The sequence below is a fragment of the Pan troglodytes genome, chromosome 7 (genome assembly GCF_028858775.2).
Source record: "Pan troglodytes isolate AG18354 chromosome 7, NHGRI_mPanTro3-v2.0_pri, whole genome shotgun sequence".
NCBI classification, from domain to species: domain Eukaryota; kingdom Metazoa; phylum Chordata; class Mammalia; order Primates; family Hominidae; genus Pan; species Pan troglodytes.
The window spans coordinates 20,465,724-20,491,998 of NC_072405.2; the positions used below are offsets into that span (position 1 = coordinate 20,465,724).

The 26,275-nt window shown below is 45.7% G+C and overlaps 1 protein-coding gene and 1 non-coding gene across 16 annotated transcripts in view; one reads left to right on the forward strand and one right to left on the reverse strand.

Moving 5' to 3' along the window:
* LOC100612345 (uncharacterized) overlaps positions 1 to 26,275 on the forward strand; it is an 84,620-nt gene that overhangs the window by 52,645 nt on the left and 5,700 nt on the right. For 6 of the 9 annotated variants that reach the window (XM_054656533.2, XM_054656531.2, XM_063816151.1 and 3 more), the window contains 2 exons: positions 2,375 to 2,482; positions 6,295 to 7,528. In XM_054656533.2, coding sequence (XP_054512508.1) covers positions 2,375 to 2,482; positions 6,295 to 6,435 — 249 coding nt within the window. In that variant the 3' untranslated portion in view covers positions 6,436 to 7,528. Of the gene's footprint in view, positions 1 to 2,374; positions 2,483 to 6,294; positions 7,529 to 9,147; positions 9,334 to 17,869; positions 21,838 to 26,275 lie in introns of those variants that run through there. The other 3 variants (XR_008536619.2, XR_008536620.2, XM_024344996.3) reach the window with 3 other exon arrangements.
* LOC129135662 (uncharacterized) overlaps positions 1 to 26,275 on the reverse strand; it is a 97,956-nt gene that overhangs the window by 20,622 nt on the left and 51,059 nt on the right. The window lies entirely within an intron of this gene.

Here is a 26,275-nt window from a genome sequence, read left to right on the forward strand (position 1 = left end):
TGCTATAAAGAAATACCTGAGACTGGGTAACGTATAAAGAAAAGAGGTTTAATTGGCTCACAGTTCTGTAGGCTGTACAGGGAACATGACACTGACATCTGCTGAGCTTCTGTGGAGGCCTCAGGAAACTTAAAATCATGGCAGAAGCTGAAGTGGGAGCAAGAGAGTGAGGAGGGAGGTGCTACTCACTCATAAACAACCAGATCTTGCAAGAACTCACTCACTATTGCAAGGACAGGACCAAAGGGATGATGCTAAATCATTCACGAGAAATCCACCCCCATGATCCGATCTCTTCCCACCAGGCCCCACCTCTAACACTGGGGATTCCATTGCAACATGAGATTTGGGCGGGGACACATATTCAACCTATATCAGCTGCTTTCATGCTATGGGTGGCAGAGTTGAGTAACTACTACAAGAGACTGTATGGCCCACTAAGTCTAAAATATTTACTATCTGATGCTTTCAAGAAAAAAGTTTGCAAAGCCTGCTCTTGAAAAGGAAGGGAAGGAAGAGGAGAGGAGGAAGGCAGGAAGGAGCAGAGAGGGACACGGGGCTGTATTCAAACATGTGTTGTTAAGAAAGAGAAATTCAATTTATTTGGCATGGTCCAAGTTATCAAACTAGGAGCACTCCATTGAAGTTTCAGGACAAACGCTGTGCTGAATATAAGGATGACCCCATCTGTAATGCCTAACCTTGTTTTTATTAACTTTGTTCGTAGACTTTCCTTTTCTTTTAATCACTTAGCCTTGTTTCTACCTGAATTGACTTTCTTTTAGCTAAGAGAGCTAGACAGACTTTATCTTGGCTTTTTCACTGGCAGCCCCTTCCTCAAGGACTTAACTTGTGCAAGCTGACTCTTAGTACATCCAAGAATGCAATTAACTGATAAGGTACTGGTGGGGCGAGCAATATCCGCAGTTCCTGGGAATTCATCCGATGGATAATGCCTAAAGCCCCACGTCTATCACTTTGTAATAGTCTTAAAGCACTTAGACCTAGAACTGTTTACTTTCCTGTAACAACATATCCTTTTAACGTATTTGCCTACTTTACTTCTGTAAAATTCTTTTAACTAGACCCCTTTCCCCTTTCTAAACTGAAGTATAAAAGAAAATCTAGCCCTTTCTTCGGGGCCAAGAGAACTTTAAGCATTAGCCGTCTCTTGGCCGCCGGCTAAAGAAACAGACTCTTAATTCACCTCAAAGTGTGGCATTTTCTCTAACTCGCTCAAGTACAACATTTGGAGGCCCGAGTGAGAATTGCCACCAGGCGAGAGCCGGGCTCGCTCTGGGCTCCCCCGGAAGGACGGCCGGCTTGTAGTGGGGGCGCCACCTGAAAAAAATTTTTCAGGTCCCCGAAAGGACCATCTTCCAGAGGAGAGCGGATCGACTACCGTGTGGGTGCCCACAAAAATTCCACCTCTGAGTCCTCAACTTCTGACCCCGAGGTCAGGTAGGTCAGATTTGACTTCACTTCTAGTAAGAGGGAAGCAGCCCTAATGAGGGTGTCCCTCTTTTGACTCTGCCTGTTTCTCTAGGACGCTAGAAGGTAGAGCCCTGGTTTTCTGTTAGGCACCTCTGTGTCTCTTTCTAGGAGGGAAGTGGCCCTGACAGGGGCCCTCCCTTGACTCAGTCCACATCCTAGGATGCTGGAGGACTAAGTCCTGGTTTCTGGCAGACCGGTCCCTCTCTCTCTCTCTCTCTCTTTTTCTATCTCTCATCTTTCTCTTGTTCAAGTTTCTTGAAGAATCTCCACGGTCCCTCTCTCTCTCTCTCTCTCTTTTTCTATCTCTCATCTTTCTCTTGTTCAAGTTTCTTGAAGAATCTCCAAGAAAGAAAAAAAAAACTGTTATATACTCTGTGTGAATAATGAATGAATGAGGGAGGACAAGGGCTTGCGCTTGTCCTGCAGTTTGTAGCTCCACCGCGAAAGCTACGGAGTTCAAGTGGGCCCTCACCTGCGGTTCCGTGGAGACCTCATAAGGCTTAAGACAGCATCAGGCATAGCTCCATCTGAGCCGGAAGTTTATACCGGCCTGCCAATGCTAAGAGGAGCCCAAGTCCCCTCAGGGGGAGCGGCCAGGCAGTCATCTGACTGATCCCATCACAGGAACCACTCCCCTTGTCTGTCTAAAAAAAAAAAAAAAAAAAAAGGGAGAAACTGTCATAACTGTTTACATGCCCTAAAGTCAATTGTTTGTTTTATGTTGATTGTTCTGTTCAGTGTCTATTGTCTTGTTAGTAGTTGTCAAAGTTTTGCATGTCAAGATATTGATATTGCCCAAGACGTCTAAGTAAAAACTTCTTCGAAGTCCTTAGTGCTGATTTTTTGTCACAGGAGGTTAAATTTCTCATCAACCTTTTAGGCTGGCCACCACAGTCCTGTCTTTTCTGCCAGAAGCAAGTCAAGTGTTGTTACAAGAACAAGTGTGAAAAACATTTGCCTGATTAAGATTTCTAGCACCATGAAAGTTGTAAGTATTTAGATCGTCATACTCCACGTCCAAGTGATTAGACCTCCTCTAAGTTAAACCAGTAGTGACTTCAAAACAGCCACCCTGCAGATTTCCTTGCTCACCTCTCTTGTCATTCTGTAACTTTTCCTGTGCCCTTAAGTAGAACACTGTGTAAAGAAACGTACGCCCGTACTGCTTTACTTCATTTATATTCTTACTCTGTTCCTCTGTGGCTACTCTCCCATCTTAAAAATGATCTCAGTAGTCCTTTTCTGCCTCATCCCTGCCCCCTAACCTGCTCATCTCGTTTTCCAGTGCGACAGGAAGTTCAGCGTCTCCAGGACTTGGCTCTGCTCTCACTCCTTAAACCCTTAAAAGAAAAAGCTAAGTTTAAACTATTTGCCTTTAAGTCATAAAGATACCGAAAGTATTTAAGGCACAGATCTAGAAGAAGAAGAACGCCTAGATCATACTGACCCAGAAGATCTCAGGCTGGCTCTAGTCCTCCTCCCTCAATCTTAATTTACAGTAATGTAGCAAGTAGTATTAGCTGTTGTAGTTTTTCTGCTCTTTCTAGTCATGTTGATTCTGTGCTTTCAATACTCCAGTCCCCCAAGGAATAAGTTTCTCTGTCCGTGCTAAGTTTAATATCTATGCTCAAATCTTATTAAATTGCCTTCAAAAAAAAATAATAAGAAACACTTCCTCCCAGTCTTGTAAAAGTTAAAGCCCTCTCCAATGTATGCTGAATTTTCCTCTCAGTTCCTCAGAGGATTATAAAGTCCGCCGTAGAAAAGGCAAGCTCCAGACACTGTGCAAAATAAAATGGCCAAAGTTTAAAGTCAAGTGGCCCCCTGAAGGGTCATTGAACCTCACAATTGTTCAAGCTGTGTGGCAGGTTTTTACTGAAACTCCTAGCCACCCTGATCAGTTTCCCCACATTGATCAATAGCTAAGTTTAGTCCGGATCCCACCTCCATGGCTCCGTTCATGCGCCATTCATAATTCTACCTCCAAGCTCCTCCTAAGCCAGACCGCGTTTTCGCCTCGACCCTCAGCCGGTTCAGCTTCCCTGTACTGCCTCCCTCTGAAGAAGAGGGGGTCTCCCTCACCCAGTCCCACCGCCTTACAACCAACCTTCTCCCTTAAAGTTATCCCATGTCTCCTCGACGACGTCCCCTGTAGGCATGCCACACATTGCCTCTCAATAGCGACAGCGGCAGGAAGAAATAACCCCTCTACTACCACTGGGAGAGGCACAAGTCCCTCCAGGTGACGAGCGCCCAGCCTCCTTCTTAGTTTATGTCCCTTTTTCTACCTCTGACTTATATAATTAGAAAACCCATAATCCTCCCTTCTCTGAAAAGCCCCAGGCTTTGACCTCTCTGATAGAGTCTGTACTCCGGACCCACCCGCCCCCCTAAGATGATTGCCAACAGCTCCTTTTAACACTTTTCACCTCTGAAAAAAGCGAATGTATCCGAAAAGAAGCCAATAAGTACTTCCTCACATCAGCCAATGGACCAGAAGAAGAAGCTAGAGACCTCCTTGAGGAGGTCTTTCCCTCTACCCGGCCTAACTGGGACCCACATTCCTCAAGTAGAAAGGGAGCTTTAGACGATTTTCACCGGTATCTCCTCGCAAGTATTAAAAGAGCCGCTCAGAAACCCATAAACTTGTCTAAGACGACCAACGTTGTCCAAAGGCCCGATAAGTCACCAGGAACGTTTTTAGAGCGCCTCCAGGAGGCTTATCGGATTTACACCCCTTTTGACCCGGCAGCTCCCAAAAATAGCCGTGCTCTTAATTTAGCATCTGTGGCTCAGGCAGCTCTGGATTTAAAAAAGAAACTCCAAAAACAAGAAAAATTTAGTAGAATAAATATCAGTCAGCTTTTAGAAATAGCCCAAAAAGTTTTTGACAGTCAAAAGTTTAAAAAACAAAAACAAGAAACACAGGCAGCTGAAAAGGCCACTGATAAAGCATTCAAAAGACAAACAAAAATCTTAGTGGCAGCTATCCAAGAAGTACAGAATGAAATAGCCCATTAATTTAGCATTAACTGAAGCCCCTGCTTTAGCCCTCCCTAATATCTCCATAAAAGCCAAGGAGTTGCTAAAGACGTGCTCACTCAGACTCTAAGACCCTAAAGCCGCCCAGTGGCCTATTTATCTAAGAGGCTAGATCCTGTGGCCTGTGGATGGCCAAGTTGTCTGTGAACCGTAGCGGCTACAGCAAGCCTAGTCCAGGAAGATGATAAGTTAACTCTAAGCCAAAATTCAACCCTTACAGCTCCTCACGCCATAAAGACCTTACTACAAAGTGCTTCTGGCAAATAGATGTCAAATGCTCGCATCTTGCAGTATCGAAGTTTACTGTTAGATCAGCCTCGTTTGACTTTCTCTCCCACAAAGTGTTTCAATCCAGCTACACTACTTCCTGACCCAGACTGCACTATTCCTGCTCATGACTGTCAAGAACTGTTAGAAACTATCGAAACTGGCCGATCTGATCTTCAAGCTGTGCCCCTAGAAAAGGCAGATGCCGCCGTGTTCACAGACAGTAGCAGCTTCCTCAAGCAGGAAGTATGAAAACCCAGTGCAGCTGTTACCATGGAGACACATGTATTGTAAGCTCAAGCTTTACCAGCGGACACCTCAGCACAAAAGGCTGAATTGATCGCCCTCACTCATGATCTCCGATAAAGTGGAATAAACGTATTAACATTTACACTGACAGCAAGTACGCCTTTGCTGCTGTGCATGTACATAAAGCCATCTACCAGGAAAGCAGGCTACTCACCTCAGCAGGTAGCTGTGATCCACTGCAAAGAACATCAAAAAGAAAACACGGCCGTTGCCCATAGTAACCAGAAAGCTGATTCAGTACCTCAGGTCTCAGCGAGACTTTCAGTCACGCCTCTAAACTTGCTGCCCACAGTCTCCTTTCCACAGCCAGATCTGCCTGACAATCCCGTATACTCAACAACAAAAAAACTGGCTTCAGATCTCAGAGCCAATAAAAATCAGGAAAGTTAGTAGATTCTTTCTGACTCTAGAATCTTCATACCCTGAACTCTTAAAGAAACTTTAATCAGTCACCTACAGTCTACCACCCACTTAAAAAGAGCAAAGCTACCTCAGCTCCTCCGGAGCCATTTTATGATCCCCCGTCTTCAAAGCCTAACAGATTAAGCAGCTCTCCGGTACACAACCTGCACCCACGTAAATGTCAAACAAAGTCCTAAACCCAGCCCAGGCCACTGTCTCTGAAAAAACTCGCCAAGAAAAAAGTAAGAAATTGACTTTAGAGAAGTCAAACCACACCAGGCTAAGTACAAATACCTTCTAGTACTAGTAGACACCTTCTCCAGATAGACTAAGGCATTTGCTACCGAAAATGAAACCACCAACATAGTAGTTAAGTTTTTACTCAATGAAATCATCCCTCAATATAGGCTGCCTGCTGCCATAAAGTCTGATAATAGAGCAGCCTTCCCCTCGCCTATAGCTCAGTCAGTCAGTAAGGCGTTAAACATTCAATAGAAGCTTCATTGTGCCTATCAACCCCAGAGCTCCAGGCAAGTAGAACGCATGAACCACACCCTAAAAAACACTCTTACAAAATTGATCTTAAAAACCAGTGTAAATTAAGTAAGTCTCCTTCCTTTAGCCCTACTTAAAGTAAGGTGCACCCCTTACCAGTCTTATTTCTCACCTTTTGAAATCATGTTTAGGAAGGCGCTGCCTACCTTGCCTAAGCTAAGAGATGCCAAATTAGCAGAAATATCACTAACTAATTTATTACAGTACCTATAATCTCTCCAACAGGTACAAGATATTCTCCTGCCACATGTTCGAGGAGCCCATCCCAATCCAATTCCTGACCAGACAAAGTCCTGCCATTCGTTCCAGCCAGGAGACCTAGTATTTGTTAAAAAGTTCCAAAAAGAAAGACTCACTCCTGCTTAGAAAAGACCTCACACCGTCATCCTCACGACGCCAATGGCTCTGAAAGTAGACGGCATTCCTGCTTACATTCATCACTCCCGCATCAAAAAGGACAACAGAGCCCAATTAAAACATAAGTCCCCAGGCCTAAGTCAGGCCCCTTAAAACTGCACCTAAGTCAGGTGAAGCCATTAGATTCATTCTTTTTACTAACTCACTTACTTGTTATTGCCCCTTACGTCCTCTGTGCCTTCCTACTCCTTTCTCCTCACCTCTTTCACAACAGGACGTGTATTTGCAAACACCACTTAGAAGGCCAGTACCTCCAAGTCTCCTTTGCAGTTGATTTATGTGTACTGTTCCCAAAGCCAGCCCATACCCACGAAAAGCAACACAATCTGCCAGTCCCAGGAGCAGGAAATGCCGACCTTGCAGCAAGATTCAGACACTCCAAGAGCCAAACTAAGTGTAGAAGCTCCAAAAGTGCAGAAAAAAAGACTCCAAAATATTGGCTTTTGCCTCTTTCCTAGAAATCACCCTGACGCTAGCTGTCAAGATACTTAACAGTTTTTGTCCTGATTAGACACGTGTAACTTTAGCCACCTACTCTAGAAGATCAACCAGATCTTCAACTCTTTCCATAAGTCCTGCTTCTCACCTAAATTATGTACTAGAAAAAATTGTAATCCTCTTACTATAACTGTCCATGACCTTAATTCAACTCAATAGTATCATGGCATGTCATCAAGATTAAGATTTTATATCCCAGGATTTAATGTTAAGACTATGTTCACCATCCAAAAAAACCCTAGTCTCATAAAGCCCACCCAAGCCAATCAGGCCTTTAACTGATCTAAGTAACCCTCTGTTCCAGAAACACCCTGACAAAGTTGACTTAACTGTTCCTCCACCATTCTTAGTCATAAAAGATACACTCCAGAAAGTGCAAGAAAATCTAGATAAGTGCCAACAAGAACAAGAAAATAACATCCCCTAGTATCAAAGCATGTTCAACTAGAACCCAGAGCTAACTATTCTAATTACTAAGTTAGCCAGACCCCCTCCCCATCCTATTAAATCTAATTTTTGGACCTTGTATATTAGTTTCTTAATTTTGTAAAACAACACATAGCTTCTATCAACCTTATGTATCTTAAGACTCAATATAACCCCCTTGTTAATAACTGAAGAATCAACGATTTGATTCCCCAAAAACACAAGAGAGGAATGTAATGCCCAACCTTGTTTTTACTAACCCTGTTCTTAGACTCTCCCTTTCTTTGAATCACCTAGCCTTGTTTCCACCTGAATTGACTCTCCCTTAGTTAAGAGAGCCAGACAGACTCCATCTTGGCTCTTTCACTGGCAGCCCCTTCCTCAAGGACTTAACTTGTGCAAGTTGACTCCCAGCACATCAAAGAATGCAATTAACTGATAAGATATTGTGGCGAGCAAATATCCGCAGTTCCCAGGAATTCGTTCAATTGATAACGCCCAAAGCCCCGCGTCTATCACCTCATAATAGTCTTAAAGCCCCTAGACCTAGAATTCTTTACTTGCCTTAACAATTTATCCTTTTAACTTTTTTGCCTACTTCTGTAAAATTGTTTTAACTAGACCCCCCTCCCCTTTTTAAACCAAAGTATAAAAGAAAATCTAGCCCCTTCTTCGAGGCCGAGAGAACTTTAAACGTTAGCCATTTCTTAGCCGCCAGTTAAATGAACAGACTTTTAATTCGTCTCAAAGTGTGGCATTTTCTCTAACTCGCTCAAGTACAACACATCTAGCAGGCACGTAATCCACTCCAAAATGCTGTCCTGGGGTAGTGAAGATGATGTTGCTGGAAATATCCTGAAATGGCATGCAGATGAGTACCCCCAGAGGCTTATATGTTGAGCTAAGTACTTTGCTGATGAAGGGTACAAGTTGAAGGGGTTTTGAAAGGCAGAGTGAGGTTCCTCAGAAGGCTGTTGCTACAGAAAGCCAGGAGGAGAAATTACATGGCCAGATAGAGTGGCATGACCATTGGATAAGGGCTTTTTGTTTGATGGCTTTTGAGATGGAGTTTTACTCTTGTTGCCCAGGCTGCAGTGCAATGGCACGATCTCAGCTCACCGCAACCTACGCCTCCCAGGTTCAAGCGATTCTCCTGCCTCAGCCTCCCTAGTAGCTGGGATTACAGGCTTGTGCCACCACGACCGGCTAATTGTGTATTTTTTGTAGAGATGGGGTTTCTCCACGTTGGTCAGGCTGGTTTTGAACTCCCGACCTCAGGTGATCCGCCCGCCTTGGCCTCCCAAAGTGCTGGGATTACAGGCGTGAGCCACCGCGCCCAGCCTGGATGAGGGTCTTTAAGAAAGATGGAAGTTTTGGTACCTTGCAGTTTAATCTCTTCATTTATGTCCTCCTGAAATCTTCAGGAATAGCACTATTTTGTCAATACTTCTGGGATCGTACTTAGGGGGACTTAAAGGAGATGTGATGTGGCAGCCTTTGGCTCAAGGGAGTATCATACTAGCTCAAAGAGATCTGGGTACATGCCAGTTGAACCAACTCTTCTGAGGATATGATAGATCCTGGGAGGCCACTCTGATCCTGCCAACCTTGAGGCCAGATGAGTCTTTGAAAAACATGGTTTGGCTTAACACCAGTACTTAGTCTAACACCCACTATGAATCTTGCTGAACTGAAGCTATACAAATACCTTTTCAAAAGATTTTTTTTTCATTCCAGATCCTTCTTAGAAATTCCTAAGGCTCAATGTTGTGTGGAAGATTCTGAGAAAGAAAGTAGTTTCCGATCTTTGGGATTCCCCTGAGATGGTCCAATCTGCAAAAAGTTCATTGCCATTTCCATCAACAACACTGAGAACAAGAGTTTTATCCGGATTGGATCCTGGGAATTCAGAAGCTTCAGCAGGTGGGAAATGCACCCTCCACAGGCTCACACCCTTGTGGGCTGTTTCAGTTACCTATTGCACCTAAAATTAGAAACTTTAAAAACCACCACAAGTCATTATTGCTCAGGACCCTGTGAGTTGCATGGGGACTTCCTGGCTGGTTTAACCTGGGCTCATTTGTGTGGCTACCTGCAGCTGGAGGGCCAGCTGGGCAGAACATCCAGGACGGCCTCATGCATGTGCCTGGCAGTTGGTGCTGGTTGTCAGCCGGGGAACCTTGTTTTCCTTCATGTGGCCCCTCGCCCTCCAGAGCCCCTCTCCAAATGGCCCTTTAAGCAGGATAGCCAAGGTTTGCTTGGTGCCAGCATCCAAGAGGGCAAAAATATGGAAACTACGAGAGGGCTCTCAAGGCCTAAGACTATATGCACCCCAAAAGTCTGAGGTCTCAGTTAATTCAGAAAGTTTATTTTGCCAAGACTGAGGAAACATGCCTGTGACACAGCCTCAGGAGGTCCTGACAACATGTGCTTAAGGTGGTAGGGATACAGCTTGGTTTGATACATTTTAGAGAGACATGAGACATCAATCAATATGTGTAAGATGTACATTGGTTCAGTCTGGAAAGGCGGGACAACTCCAGGTGAAGGTGAAGGTGAGACAAGGGGAAGGGGCTTCCTGGTCATAGGTAGTTATGAGACAAATGGTTGCATTCTTTTGAGTTCCTGATTAGCCTCTCCAAATGAGGCAATCACATATACATTTATCTCAGTGAGCAAAGGGGTGACTGAATAGAATGGGAGGCAGGTTTCCCCTAAGCAGTTCCCAGCTTGACTTTTCTCTTTAGCTTAGTAACTTTTTTTTAGGTTGGGGGACAGAGTCTCGCTCTGTTGCCCAGGCTGGAGTGCAGTAGTACGATCTCGGCTCACTGCAACCTCTAACTCCAGGGTTCAAGTAATTTCCCTGCCTCAGCCTCCCAAGTAGCTGGGATTACAGGCGCCTGCCACCACGCCTGACTAATTTTCATATTTTTTAGTAGAGACGGGGATTTGTCATGTTGACCAGGCTGGTCTTGAACTCCTGAGCTCAGGTGATCTGCCCACCTCAGCTTCCCAAAGTGTTGGGAACTCCTGACCTCAGGTGATCCGCCTGCCTCAGCTTCCCAAAGTGCTGGGATTGCAGGCGTGAGCCACTGAGCCCAGCCTAGCTTAGTGATCTTGTGGTCCCAAGGTTTGTTTTGCTTTCACGGCTAGAAGTTGGTCACCATCACTTTGGCAGCATTCCACTGGCCAAAGCAAGTCATAGGCAGCCCAGATTCATGTAGAGGAATATAAACTCTACCTCTTAAGGGAAAGATTGCTTCAATTACACTGCACGAGTATTTGCAGAAAGTTGTACCCATCTTTGGAAACTACCACACACACACACACACACACACACACACACACACACACACACACACACACACCTTTACATGCAACCCTCCCTTGAGGTGCATCTACTTCTAGGCAGAACCAAAACTTGACAGTACTCGACAGAAGAAAAGTAGTGTCCTAAATGCCAGTTCTCTTCTTACTCAACTTCAGCCTCATTATAAGCAAATTCTAACAGTTTATGTGTCTTGAGAAACATTTTAATTAATCTTTGGAATTTAAGAATTTGAATTCATAGCAGTAGCCTTTGCATAGGAAATACGCATATTGTAAGTTTTTCCTTTCTGATAAATCATGCTGAGGGAACCACAATGTAACTTTTTTTTTTTTTTTTTTTTTTTTGAGACGGAGTCTCACTCTGTTGCCCAGGCTGGAGGGCAGTGGCATGATCTCAGCTCACTGCAACCTCCGCCTCCCAGGTTCAAGTGATTCTCCTGCCTCAGCCTCCTGAGTAGCTGGGATTACAGGTGCACAAGACGGGGTTTCACCATGTTGGTCAGGTTGGTCTGTAACTCCTGACCTCTGATCTGCCCACCTCAGCCTCCCAAAGTGCTGGGATTATAGGCGTGAGCCACCCGTTCACGTATAATGTAATTGTATATTGAAAGTTTCTCTTTTTTAAAAAAATAATTAACAGGTTTAAGAGAATGTATTTCCTGATGTATTCCTTTCACTGCAGACATCTATTGCCTTTTCAGTCTAGCAGCCCTCCCCTCTATAGAAACTCACACTTCCTACTCCAGTCACGTGGCTCTCATGGGGGCTACCATGTTCTCACATGACTCCACCCCTCTGTCCTCAGTTGATTGGTCTAGGGATGAGCATCTGGCCTAAATTGGCCAATCAGAATTCTTCCCTTGAATATTTGTCCAAACTGGAACTACACCAAGTTAATCATTCTCTGTGATGACAGGAACTGTGTGTAGTAAGAAATACAGGAGCTTTTGTGGCCACATTTCTCACCTTATGGAGAAAAGGCTTGAGTAAGAAGAAATTAAGCCAGTATGCAGACAAGGCTAGAGACAGAGATGGAGAGAGAGATCTTGTGGTAAGCCCCTTAGTTTTTATCATTCTAGTACATGCTTGCTACTGCATACAACCAAGACTTTCACCTGAGGGTTTTCTCAAAGTCAGGCATGGAGTATGTCAGAAAAGCCACAGAAGCCGGGTGCAGTGGCTCACTCCTGTAATCCCAACACTGAGAGGCCAAGGCAGGTGGATCATGAGGTCAGGAGTTAGAGACCAGCCTGACCAACATGGCAAATCCCCGTCTCTACAAAAAATAAAAAAATTAGCAGGGCATGGTGGCAGGTGACTGTAATCTCAGCTACTCAAGAAACTGAGGCAAGAGAATTGTTTGAACCTGGGAGGCAGATGTTGCAGTGAGCCGAGATCATGCCATTGCAGTCCAGCCTGGGTGACAGAGCAAGACTATATCTCAAAAAAAAAAAAAAAAAAAAAAGAAGAAGAAGAAGAAGAAGAAAGCAAAGCCAGAGACTTGATGCCCTGGGACCAGTCCTCAGCCAGTGACGGATGGGAGCCAGGCTATAAATGCTTCAATATCTTTGCCCCCTGGATGGAGCAACTTTGAAATGCATTCCACATCACCTCCCAGAGGTCCCCAGTGGGGTCAAATCCTAGTTGCCTGGAGTGGTAAGATGCTCACTGAAGCCCCTTGTGTGGCCTCCTGCCTTTCCATGAATCACTTCCTCACCCCCCTATTGGTGTTCCCTGGAATCATCTCCTAAATAATCCACTTGCAATCCTGTCCCTCTTTCAGGATCTGCTTGGGGTTGGGGTTGGGGAGTGCAGACAAAAACATGATCCCTTTTCCACTCCACACTAGTAAGATGAGTTTCTGTCACTGGCAACCAAGAGATCTGACTATTACCTCCTTCTGAGATAATTCCTAAAAGGTATTTGGGAATTTCCCCACCTCCAACCCACTGCCTATGTCATCAATATGTAGATTTCTTAACAAAGTTTAATGGTATTCTTTGATCAACCTCAAGTTTCACAAAACACACTGCACTTTCATAAGGGCGCCCCATGACTGACAGATCAGCCGTTCAAAAGAAGGGAAGTGTCAGAGATGGCTCTGCTAGACTCACGTGTTTTTCAGTAGAATCCCGGTCAGGGTGGTGTGGTCGGGAGACGCTTCTGGAGCTCTGGGACCCACAAGCCTACGTGTCCCATGGTGGAGTATTAGGACAACTTGAAAACATAGTGGCAGGAGGAGGCTTCCTCTCTCCCCTGCAGTTCATCCTTCAACACACACAATGTGCTCAATAGATATTGGTTAAATGAATAATGGGGCCAGGCATGGTGGCTCACGCCTGTAATCCCAGCACTTTGGGAGGCTGAGGCAGGTGGATCACCTGAGGTCAGGAGTTCAAGACCAGCCTGGCCATAGAGGAAGGAGAAGCACTGGAACCTGGGAGGCAGAGTTTACAGCACGCTGAGATGGCACCACTGCACCACAGCCTGGGTGACAGAGCGAGACTCAAACAAAAAAAAAAATAATGGATTTATTCCTTCCAAACTGCAACTCACCAAAAGAAGACCAACACGCATCACAATGTTGTGGCCATAATCACCACAGTGACAATAATAAATATAATCAACTCTCGAGCCAGCCACCCCCACTAAACCTAGTGGATCACATCTGGTGTTTCACTTTGAGGATGTTTTAGTGGTCATGGTAGATTGTCGCCTGACTGCTGGCTGTTTCTACCATGTTTCAGGAATATAGAGATGTGTACAGATGACCCCTAAAATTAGTATGCAATTCTCAAAGAGACAAACTGTACCCCAAAAGCTACTGGAATGAAAAAAAAGAAGTTTTAATTCTCAAAGAGACAAACTAGATAGTAAAAGCATTTATGTTCCCTTGGAGAATCTTCCCACCAAGGACTCAAAGTTTTCTCCAGACCAGGGAATGCCTGGGGCATTGGACGTTCCCAATTCTGTATCATCTCCCATTCTCCTTTAGGTCCAGTTTTCTCAGAGGAGCATACATTGTTTATTGCCACCAAGGGTATCCAAGGACACAAACTGAAGATAATAGTGCTTTATTGTCTCTCAGTCACCTTTCCCTCCCACATGCTGGAAGCAGAGCCAAGTCCAATTTATCCAATTACGAAATAGCAACATTGGCATCATGGGATCAGCTAACAAAACTTTCAGAGGCAATCTATCTTCCTACCAAAAGTAACCAACATCTGTGGAGCACTTACCATGACTAAGGGTCAACATAAGTGGTTTTCATGCTGAATGCATCAGGATGGACTAGTTTATGCTGCAGTAACAAATTAACCCCAGAGTCTCAGCAGCTTAGCAATCAAGGTTGATTTCTTACATTCCATGTCCACAATGGGTTGGCTGGGTATGGTGTGCTCCATATGGCCACTCAAAGACCTAGAATCATTGAAATTCTACCATCTTAATGCAGGGATTCTCCCATAGTTACTGCACTAGGAGATGAGAGAATAAGATAGTTATTCCCAAGCCCTCAAAAGCTGTAGACTAGAGGTGATGTCAGTGACTTCCACTTATACAGCATTGGAACCTAGCATGGATCCATCTAACTACAGGGGGTCTGGGGAATACGGGGAGCACATGGAAATCCCATGAGCAGTAACCATTCCTGCCAGCATGCATTATTTCAGCTGAACCTCACAACCCCATGGAATATAGAACAGAGACTTGGGGAGTTATGGGACCTGCCCCAAGGCGTCATAGATAATGAGTTGCAGAGCTGAGATATGACCCTCGGCCTGGCAGGATTCAAACCACTATGCTGCATGCTCATCATAAAATTCTATGAAATTCCTCATACAGCAAAACACCACACCAAGTAAAAAGAAAGCCAAGTTGTGCAAATACAAAATAGAACTCCCCTGACACTTCACCTCCTCACCCACCCTACCCCCACCGAAAGAATCAACCTACGCAAATAACTGGAATGAAATTCACAGGCAATTTCAGCAGGGGAAATGGGGTTATCTCATCTGGGTCTCATATCCAACCTCGTCAAGACAAGACCTTCCCTAAACTTCACCTGAACACCTGGACACACTGTCATGTCTTGCCGCTTCCTGTTACTGGAAATGCAATGATGGTGTCTTTATACAATTTATAGGTCTTTCTATAAGTGCCAAGATAAATGTCATCTCTGTACCTGCATATCATTCAGAGGTAGGCAAGCTTCTATGTAAAGTACTAGATAGTAAATATTATAAGCTTTGCAGGACTCATGTGATCTCCATCCTATACATTTTTTTGTTTTTGTTTTTGTTCTACAATTTTTTTTTTTCTTTTTAGATAGCGTCTAAAAAGAAAATAAAACTTATCCATGTTGTGATATGGATGAATGTTAAAAACATGCTGAGTGAAAGAAGCAGACATGAAAGGTCATATATTGTAGAATTCCATTTATATGCATGTTCAGACTAAGCCAATCGACAGAGATAGAAAGTAGATGAGAGGTTTCCAGGGGCTGCAGGAGGGGGTATGCAGAGTGACTGCTGAATGGATATGAGGCTTCCAATTGACGTGTTGAAAAAGCCCTGAAACTAGGTAGTGGTGATAATTGCATAACATGATAAATGTACAAAATGTCACTGAATTGTACACTTTCAGATGCACAAAATGGTAAATGTTGCATATATTATACCACAATTTTATTCATTTATTTTAAAGATAGAGTTTCACTCCATCACCCAGGCAGCAGTGCAATGGCACAATCATAGCTCACAGCTGCCTTTACCGCCTGGGCTCAAGTAATCCTCCCACCTAGTCTTCCAAGTAGCTGGGACTACAGGTGAACCCTACCACACCCAGCTTTTTAAATTTTTTTATAGAGTTGCATTCTCACTATATTGCCCAGACTGGCCCAAACTCCTGGCTTCAAGTGATTCTCTCATCTTAGCCTCCCAAAGTGCTGGGATAACAGGTGTAAGCCATCAGGCCAGGCAATTTTTAATTCTTACGTGAAATTTTCAACTAATAAATTCCTAGGATTAAAAAAATGTCGATCAACATGGGTATTAGAGGAAAAAATAATTTTAAACAAGAGAAAAAATTAAATGAGATGATGTATATGTATACAGTGCCTGGCCTCATGATCACTGAGTCCACTGCAGCTTTTTTTTTTTTTTTTTCCATACAGGGTCTCACTCTGTCACCCAGGCTGAGTACAGTGGCATAATCATGGCTTACTGCAGCCTCAGCCTCCTGGGCACAAGTGATCCTCCCACCTCAGCCTCTCAAGTAGGTGGGACTACATGTGCACACAACCACACCTAGCTATTTTTGTTGTTGTGTTCTTGTTGTTGTTGTTGTATTTTTTGGTAGTGGCAGGGTCTCACCATGTTGCCCAGGCTGGCAACTTGAACTCCTGGGCTCGAGCGATCCTCCCACCTCAGCTTCCCAAAGTGCTGGGATTACAGGTGGGAGCCACGGTGCCCATCCTGTTGTAGCTATTTTAATAGTGCTGGTGAACAATAATTTGCTCTCCCTCTAAAAACAGGACATAATAAGCCAAGGAAAGCACCAATCTAGTTTGTTCTCCCCAGATCTTCAAAATGCTGGAATTAGTATAAGGGTCCAAAATACTTCATGTGGTTTGATTTTTTTTTTTTTTTTTTTTTTTTTTTTTTTTTTTTTTTGGAGATGCAGTCTCGTTCCATCATCCAGGTTGGAATGCAGTGGTGCGATCTCGGCTCACTGCAACCTCCGCCTCCCGGGTTCAAGCAATTCTCCTGCCTCAGCTTCCCGAGTAGCTGGGATTACAGACATGTACCACCACGCCCGGCTAATTTTTGCATTTTTAGTAGAGACGGGGTTTCTCCATGTTGCCCAGGATGGTCTTGAACTCCTAGGCTCAAGAAATCTACCCACCTCAGCCTCCCAAAATGCTGAGATTACAGGCATGAGCCACCGTGTCCGATCTCTAACTTTTCATTATGGAAATTTCCCATATGCACAAAAGACAGGGAGAGAATTACACCATGTACCCCCAAGCACCCATCATCCCACTGCAAGAACTTGTCAACATTTCTCCAATCTCATTCCAGTTCCTACTTTTCTTTTCCTTCTTGCTATTTTAGGATATTTTAAAGCAAATTCCAGACATTTCATTTCACCCACATCCATAACACACCAAGGTGCATTCTTGATGTAAGGATTTTGTTTTGTTTCATAACCCCCATGCCATTGCCACAGTTAATAGATTTAACATGAAGAAACTAAGATTCTTGCAGGTGGAGAAAAGATCTAATTACCACCTTAAAGCCTCTCCTACTAGCGCTTCTCAGATCTGAACGTGTATGCAAATCAGCTGGGCATCTTGTTAAAATGCAGATTCTGGCCCAGGAGGTCCTTCCGGGTGAGCCCTGAGAGTCTTCAATTCCAAAAGCTCCCAGGTGACACAATGTTTCAGGTCCATGAATCACACAAGAGGAAGGGTCGGCCAAACACCCACAACAACTGGGTGCAAAGTTCTGACCATTCCTGACTGCAGGGCCTTCAGTGAACGGGGAGGCTGGGGATCATTTGGGAAAGAAGGGAGGTTTTTTTTATCAGCTCCAGGCCTTGTAGAACTGCCAAGGAATAACAGACACAAAGTCAGCAAAGTCTAACCAACAGCACGAGTGCATTCATATTCCACAACCACTGCAGCAAAGAACCATGAAATGGGTGGCTTCAAACAATATCTGGGCCGGGTGCCGTGGCTCACACCTAAATAATCTCAGCATCTTGGGAGGCTGAGGTATGTGGATCACTTGAGGCCAGGAATTCAAGACCAGCCTGGCCAATATGGCAAAACCTCGTCTCTACTAAAAATACAAAAATTAGCCATGCATGGTGGCAGGCACCTGTAGTCCCCACTTCTTGGGAGGCTGAGGCAAGAGAATGGCTTGAGCCTGGGAGGTGGAGGTTGCAGTGAACTGAGATCGTGCCACTGTACTCCAGACTGGGCAACAGAGCAAGCCTCTGTCAAAAAAAAAAAAAAAAAAAAAAAAAAAAATTATCTGGATGCCAGAAGTTCAAAATCAATCAAATGTCAGCAGGAGCATGCTCCTTCAGAGGTTCTAGGGGAGAATCCATTCCTTGTGTCTTCCAGCTTGTAGAGGCTACTAGAATTCCTCAACTTGTGGCTGCATGATCCAATCTCTGCCTGTGTGATCACCTTGCCTCCTCCTCTTCTGTCTGGGTCTCCTCCTCTGGAGAAAGAGTGTCAGGCCTCTGAGCCCAAGCTAAGCCATCATATCCCCTGTGACCTTCATGTACACATCCAGATGGCTGGTTCCTGCCTACCTGATGACATTATCTTGTGAAATTCCTTCTCCTTGCTCATCTCCTTGCTCTCCTTGCTCAAAAGCCCCCCTACTGAGCACCTTGTGACCCCCACTCCTGCCTGCCAGAGAACAACCCCCCTTTTTCCTTTACCTACCCAAATCTTATAAAATGGCCCCACTCCTATCTCCCTTCACTGACTCTCTTTTTGGACTCAGCTCACCTGCACCCAGATGAAATAAACAGCTTTATTGCTCACACAAAGCCTGTTTGGTGGTCTCTTCACACGGATGCATGTGAAATTTGGTGCCGTGACTCAGATCAGGGGACCTCCCTTGGGAGATCAATCCCCTCTCCTCCTGCTCTTTGCTCTATGAGAAAGATCCACCTACGACCTCAGGTCCTCAGACTGACCAGCCCAAGAAACATCTCACCAATTTCAGATCTGGTAAGTGGCTTCTTTTTACTCTCTTCTCCAACCTCCCTCACTATCCCTCAACCTCTTTCTCCTTTCAATCTTGGCACCACACTTCAATCTCTTCCTTCTCTTAATTTCAATTCCTTTCGTTTTCTGGTAGAAACAAAGGAGACACGTTTTATCCATGGACCCAAAACTCTGGCACTGCTCAAAGACTAGGGAAGGCAGCCTTCCCTTGGTGTTTAATCATTGCAGGGACGCCTCTCTGATTATTCACCCAGGTTTCAGAGGTGTCAGACCATGCAGGGATGCCTGCCTTGGTCCTTCACCCTTAACAGCAAGTCCTGCTTTTCTGGGGGAGAAGCAAGAACCCCTCAACCCCTTCTCCTTCACCCTTAGCAGCAAGTCCCACTTTTCTGGGGGAGGGGCAGGAACCCTGACCTCTTATCTCTGCACCCCAATCCCTTATTTCCATGCCCTGACCTCTTATCTCTGTGCCCTGATCCCTTATTTGCATGCCCTGCCTTCTTATCTTTGTGCCCCGATCCCTTATTTCCACAACCTGACCTCTTATCTCTGCACCCCAACCCTTTATTTCTGTGCCCTGACCCCTTTCCTGCTTTTCTGGAAGGCAAGAACCCCCCACCCCTTCTCTCCATGTCTCTACTCTCTCTTTTCTCTAGGCTTGCCTCCTTCACTATGGGCAAGCTTCTGCCCTCCATTCCCCTTTCTTCTCCCTTAGCCTGTGTTCTTCAAAACCTAAAACATCTTCAACTCACACATGACCTAAAACCTAAATGCCTTATTTTCTTCTACAATGCCGCTTGACCCCAATACCAAATCAACAGTGGTTGCAAATAGCCAGAAAATGGCACTTTCAATTTTTCCATCTGACAAGATCTAGATAATTCTTGCCATAAGATGGGCAAACGGTGTGAGGTGCCTGACATCCAGGCATTCTTTTACACATCGGTCCCTCCCTAGTCTCTGTTCGCAGTGCAACTCGTCCCAAAGCTTCCTTCTTTCCCTCCCACCTGTCCCCTCAGTCCCAACCCCAAGTGTCGCTGAGTCTTTCTAATCTTCCTTTTCTACAGACCCATCTGACCTCTCGCCTCCTTGCCAGGCTGAGCTAGGTCCCAATTCTTCCTCAGCCTCTGCTCCTCCACCCTATAATCATTTTATCACCTCCCCTTCTCACATCAGGTCCGGCTTACAGTTTCATTCCATGACTAGCCCTCCCCCACCTGCCCAGCAATTTATTCTTAAAAAGGTGGCTGGAGCTGAAGGCATAGTCAAGGTTAATGCTCCTTTTTCTTTATCCCAAATCAGAGAGCGTTTAGGTTCTTTTTCATCAAATATAAAAATCCACCCCAGTTCATGGCTCGTTTGGCAGCAACCCTGAGATGCTTTACAGCCCTAGACCCTAAAAGGTCAAAAGGCCGTCTTATTCTCAATATACATTTTATTACCCAATCTACTCCTGACATTAAATAAAACGCCAAAAATTAAATTCCAGTCCTCAAACCCCACAACAGGACTTAATTAACCTCGCCTTCAAGGTGTACAATAATAGAGTAGAGGCAGCCAAGTAGCAACATATTTCTCAGTTGCAATTCCTTGCCTCAACTGTGAGACAAACCCCAGCCAAATCTCCAGCACACAAGAGCTTCCAAACGCCTAAAGCGCAGTGGCCAGGCATTCCTCCGGAATCGCCTACCCCAGGAGCTTGCTATAAGTGCCAGTAATCTGGCCACCAGACAAAGGAATGCCTGCAGTCCGGGATTCCTCCTAAGCCATGTCCCAACTGTGCGGGACCCCACTAGAAATCGGACTGTTCAACTCACCTGGAAGCCACTCCCATAGCCCCTGGAATTCCAGCCCAAGGCTCTCTGACTGACTCCTTCCCAGATCTTCTTGGCTTAGCAGCTGAAGACTGACACTGCCAGATCGATCGCCTCGGAAGCCTACAGGACCATCACAGAGGCTCTAGGTAACTCTCACAGTGGAGGGTAAGTCCATCCCCTTCTTAATCAATACAAAGGCTACCCACTCCACATTACCTTCTTTTCAAGGGCCTGTTTCCCTTGCCTCCATAACTGTTGTGGGTATTGACAGCCAGGCTTCTAAACCTCTTAAAACTCCCCAACTCTGGTGCCAACTTAGACAATACTCTTTTAAGCACTCCTTGTGAGTTATCCCCACCTGCCCAGTTCCCTTATTAAGCCGAGACACTTCAACTAAATTATCTGCTTCCCTGACTATTCCTGGACTATAGATACATCTCATTTTCACCCACCTTAACCCACAAGTAGAAGATACCTCTACTCCCTCCTTGGCGACCTATCATGCACCCCTTACCATCTCATTAAAACCTAATCACCCTTACCCCGCTCAATGCCAATATCCCATCCCACAGCATGCTTTGAAAGGATTGAAGCCTGTTATCACTCGCCTGCTACACCATGGCCTTTTAAAGCCTATAAGCTCTCCTTACAATTCCCCCATTTTACCTGTCCTAAAACCAGACAAGCCTTACAAGTTAGTTCAGGATCTATGCCTTATCAACCAAATTGTTTTGCCTATCCACCCCAAGGTGCCAAACACATATACTCTCCTATCCTCAATTCCTCCTTCCACAACCCATTATTCTGTTCTGGATCTCAAACTTGCTTTCTTTACTATTCCTTTGCACCCTTCATGCCAGCCACTCTTCACTTTCACTTGGACTGACCCTGACACTCATCAGGCTCAGCAAATTACCTCGGCTGTACTGCCGCAAAGCTTCACAGACAGCCCTCAATACTTCAGTCAAGCCCAAATTTCTTCCTTATCTGTTACCTATCTCAGCATAATTCTCATAAAAACACACGTGCTCTCCCTGCCGATCGTGTGTGACTCATCTCTCAAGCCCCAACCCCTTCTACAAAACAACAACTCCTTTCCTTCCTGGGCATGGTTGGATACTTTCACCTTTAGATATCTGGTTTTGCCATCCTAACAAAACCATTATATAAACTCACAAAATGAAACCTAGCTGACCCCATAGATCCTAAATCCTTTCCCTACTCCTCTTTCTGTTCCTTGAAGACAGCTTTAAAGACTGCCCCCACCCTAGTCGCTTCCCTGACCGGGAAGCGAGGTAATTGACGGACAGTCGAGGCAGCCTCTTAGGCAGCTTAGGCCTGCCCTGTGGAGCATCCCTGCGGGGGACTCCGGCCAGCTTGAGCGACGCGGATCCTGAGAGCTGTCCCGGGTAGGCAACTGACCCGGTGGAATGCCTCGTCAGAGCAGTGTGTGGTAGGCAACCGTGGAAGATCAACACAGCGGCTGAACATCGGGAAGGAACAGGCACTTGGAGTCCGGACATTTGAAACTTGGTAAGACTGGTCTTTGGAACTTGCCCACTCCATTTGAGTGGAGCGTGGCCTGATCACCCACGGCGTGTCTGTACTGGCACTTTGGTTTTGTTTTTCACTTGACTTGAATTGCTTGATACTTTGGTTTTGGTTTGACCTGGCTTGGATTTCTGGATACTCTGATTTTGGTTTTGATTCTGGTTTGGTGAAAACTGAAAAAGTCTATGTATGCCCTTTTTACCCATTCTTTGTTCTGTGGCGTGCGTGTGGTGTGAGCTTGGTGTTTTGTCTCGAGGAAACGTGGGTCAGACACAAAGTAAGCCTACTCCGCTAGGAACTATGTTGAAAAATTTTAAGAAAGGATTTAATGGAGACTATGGGGTTACTATGACACCAGGAAAACTTAGAACTTCTTGTGAAATAGATTGGCCACCATTAGAAGTGGGTTGGCCATCAGAAGGAAGCCTGGACAGGTCCCTTGTTTCTAAGGTATGGCACAAGGTAACTGGTAAGTCAGGACACTCAGACCAGTTTCCATACATAGACACTTGGTTACAGCTGGTGCTAGACCCCCCACAGTGGCTAAGAGGGCAGACAACAGCAGTGCTAGTAGCGAAGGGACAGGTAGCCAAGGAAGGATCCCGCTGCACTCCCCGAGGGAAATCAACTCCTGAAGTTCTGTTCGACCCAACATCAGAAGATCCATTGCAGGAGCTGGCACCAGTGATCCCAGTGGTGCCCTCCCCTCACCAGGGAGAGAGGTTCCCCACTTTTGCATCCACAGTGCTTGTGCCTCCACAAGACAAACATATCCCTAGGCCACCCAGAGTAGACAAGAGAGGAGGTGAGGAATCGGGAGAAACCCCTCCCTTGGCAGCTCGTTTAAAACCCAAAACGGGGATCTAAATGCCCCTGAGAGAGCAGCGGTATACTGGGATAGATGAGGATGGTCACGTGGTAGAGAGGCGTGTTTCTGTGTACCAGCCCTTCACCTCTGCCCACCTTCTCAACTGGAAAAACAATATCCCGTCCTATACCAAAAAGCCACAAGCTTTGATTGATTTGCTCCAAGCTGTTATCCAGACCCACAACCCCACTTGGGCTTATTGCCACCAGTTGCTCATGTTCCTCTTTAACAGCGAAGAAAGGCGGAGAGTCCTCCAAGCAGCAACTAGGTGGCTAGAGGAACATGCACCGGCTGATTACCTAAACCCCCAAGAGTATTTAAGGACCCAGTTACTGGGAACCGACCCCCAGTAGGACCCAAATGAAAGAGAGAGTATGCAAAGGCTAAACCGATACAGGGAAGCTCTCTTGGAAGGATTAAAGAGCAGAGCCCAGGAGGCCACAAACGTTAACAAGGTCTCTGAGGTCATTCAGAGAAAAGAAGAAAATCCAGTACAATTCTATGAGAGACTGTGTGAGGCCTATGGTATGTATACTCCCTTTGATCCTGATAGCCCTGAAAATCAACGCATGATTAACATGGTTTTAGTCAGTCAAAGCGCAGAAGACATTAGAAGAAAACTGCAGAAACAGGCTGGGTTTGCAGGGATGAACACATCACAGTTATTAGAAATAGCTAACCAGGTGTTTGTAAACAGGGATGCAGTAAGCCGTAAGGAAAGCCGCAGAGAGAATGAACGTCAGGCCCAGCAAAACACCCACCTGTTAGTGGCAGCAATCAGAGGGGTCCCCCCAAAGAGGCAAGGGAAGGGGGGCCCTGGGAAAGAAACTCAGCCTGGCGGTCAAAGCTTGCAGTGTAGTCAGTGTGCTTATTGTAAAGAAATGGGACATTGGAAAAACAAATGACCTCAGCTCAAAAGAAAACAAGGTGACTCGGAGCAAGAGACTCCGGACAAGGAGAAATGGCCCCTGCTCAACCTGGCAGAAGGGTTATTGGACTGAGGGGGACCGGGCTCAAGGAACCCCAAAGAGCCTATGGTCACGATGACAGTTAGGGGTAAACACATTGATTTTCTTGTAGATACCGGTGCTAAACATTCGGTAGTAACCGCCCTGGTCGCCCCCTTATCCAAAAAGGTTATTGACATCATCGGAGCCACGGGAGTTTCAGCAAAACAAGCTTTCTGCTTGCCTCGGACTTGTACTGTAGGAGGACATAAAGTCATTCATCAGTTTTTGTCCACACCTGCCTGTCCCTTGCCCTTGTTGGGAAGGAACTTGCTTAGCAAACTGAGAGCCACTATCTCTTTGACACAGCATGGCTCTTTGCTGCTAAAGTTACCCGGAAAGGGAGTCATTATGACCCTTATGGTCCCCTGAGGGGAGGAATGGAGACTTTTCTTAACTGAGTCAGGCCAAGAGATAAGACCAGCTCTGGCTAAGCGGTGGCCAAGACTGTGGGTGGAAGACAACCCTCCAGGGTTGGCAGTCAACCAAGCCCCCGTACTTATAGAAGTTAAGCCTAGGGCCCAGCCGGTTAGGCAAAAACAGGAGCCGGTCCCCAGAGAAGCTCTTGAAGGTATCCAGGTCCATCTCAAGCACCTAAGAACTTTTGGAGTTAGAGTTCCTTGTCAGTCTCCATGGAACACTCCCCTCCTGCCTGTTCCCAAGCCTAGGACCAATGACTACAGGCCGGTACAGGATTTGCACTTGGTTAATCAGGCTACAGTGACTTTACATCCAGCAGTATCTAACCCGTACACATTGCTGGGGTTGCTGCCAGCTGAGGACAGCTGGTTCACCTGCTTGGACCTGAAAGATGCTTTCTTTAGCATCAGATTAGCCCTTGAGAGCCAGAATCTGTTTGCCTTTCAGTGGGAAGATCCGGAGTCAGGTGTCACTACTCAGTACACTTGGACCCGGCTTCCCCAAGGGTTCAAGAACTCCCCCACCATCTTTGGGGAGGCATTGGCTGGAGACCTCCAGAAGTTTCGCACCAGAGATCTAGACTGCGTGTTGCTCCAGTACGTTGATGACCTTTTGCTGGGACACCCCACGGCAGCTGGGTGCGCCAAGGGAACAGATGCTCTACTCCGGCACGTGGAGGACTGCGGGTATAAGGTGTCCAAGAAAAAAGCTCAGATCTACCGACAGCCGGTACGTTACTTAGGTTTTAGTATCCGACAGGGGGAGAGCAGCCTAGGATGAGAAAGAAAGCAGGTCATTTGCAATCTACCGGAGCCTTAAGACCAGAAGGCAGGTGAGAGAATTCTTAAGGGCTGTGAGGTTTTGCAGACTGTAGATCCCAAACTTTGCAGTATTAGCCAAGCCTTTGTATGAAGTCACAAACGTCGGGGGGGAACGGGAACCTTTTGAATGGGGATCCCAGCAACAGCAAGCCTTTCATGAGTTAAAGGAAAAACTTATGTTCAGCCCCAGCCCTGGGGCTACCCGATTTAAGAAAGCCTTTTCCATTGTATGTATCAGAGAGAGAAAAGATGGCAGTTGGCGTTTTAACCCAAACTGTGGGGCCCTGGCCGAGGCCGGTGGCCTACCTCTCTAAACAACCAGACGGGGTTTCTAAAGGATGGTCCCCGTGTTTAAGGGCCTTGACAGCAGCTGCCCTGCTACATACTAAAGGACATCATTGGCTAATGAATGTTAGACTCACTAAGTACCAAAGTTTGCTCTGTGAAAATCCCCATATAACCACTGAAGTTTGTAACACCCTGAACCCCGCCACCTTGCTCCCAGTATCAGAGAGCCCTGTCGAGCATGACTGTGTAGAATTGTTGGACTCAGTTTACTCTAGCAGACCTAACTTCCAGGACAAGCCTTAAGCATCAGTAGACTGGGAACTATACGTGGATGGGAGCAGCTTCATCAACCCACAAGGAGAGAGATGTTGAAGATATGCAGTGGTAACTCTGGACACTGTTGCTGTAGGCAGATCGTTTCCCCAGGACACTTCAGCTCAGAAAGCTGAACTCATTGCTTTAATTCAGGCCTTAGAACTCAGTGAATCTTAGTGAAGCTAAGAATGTCAACATTTACACTGAATCTCAGTATGCCTTTTTCACCCTTCAAGTGCATGGAGCATTATATAAAGAAAAGGGCCTATTGAACTCTGGGGGAAAAGACATAAAACATCAAGAACAAATCTTGCAATTATTACAAGCAGTATGGAAACCCCACAAGGTGGCAGTTATGCATTGCAGAGGACACCAGCGAGCTTCCACCTTGGTGGGTTTAGGGAATTCCCGCGCTGACTTAGAGGCTCGAAAAGCAGCATCTGCCCCCTTCCGGGCATCATTCACAGCCCCCCTGCTCCCTCAAGCACCTGATCTTGTACCTACTTATTCTAAAGAAGAAAAGGACTTTCTCCAGGCTGAGAGAGCACAAGTGATGGAGGAAGGATGAATTCGGTTACTGGATGGGAGAGTAGCTGTGCCACAGCTGCTAGGAGCTGCAGTTTTACTGGCTGTGCATGAAATCACCCATCGAGGTCAGGAATGACTTGAAAAGTTGTTAGTCTGGTATTTCTACATCTCGC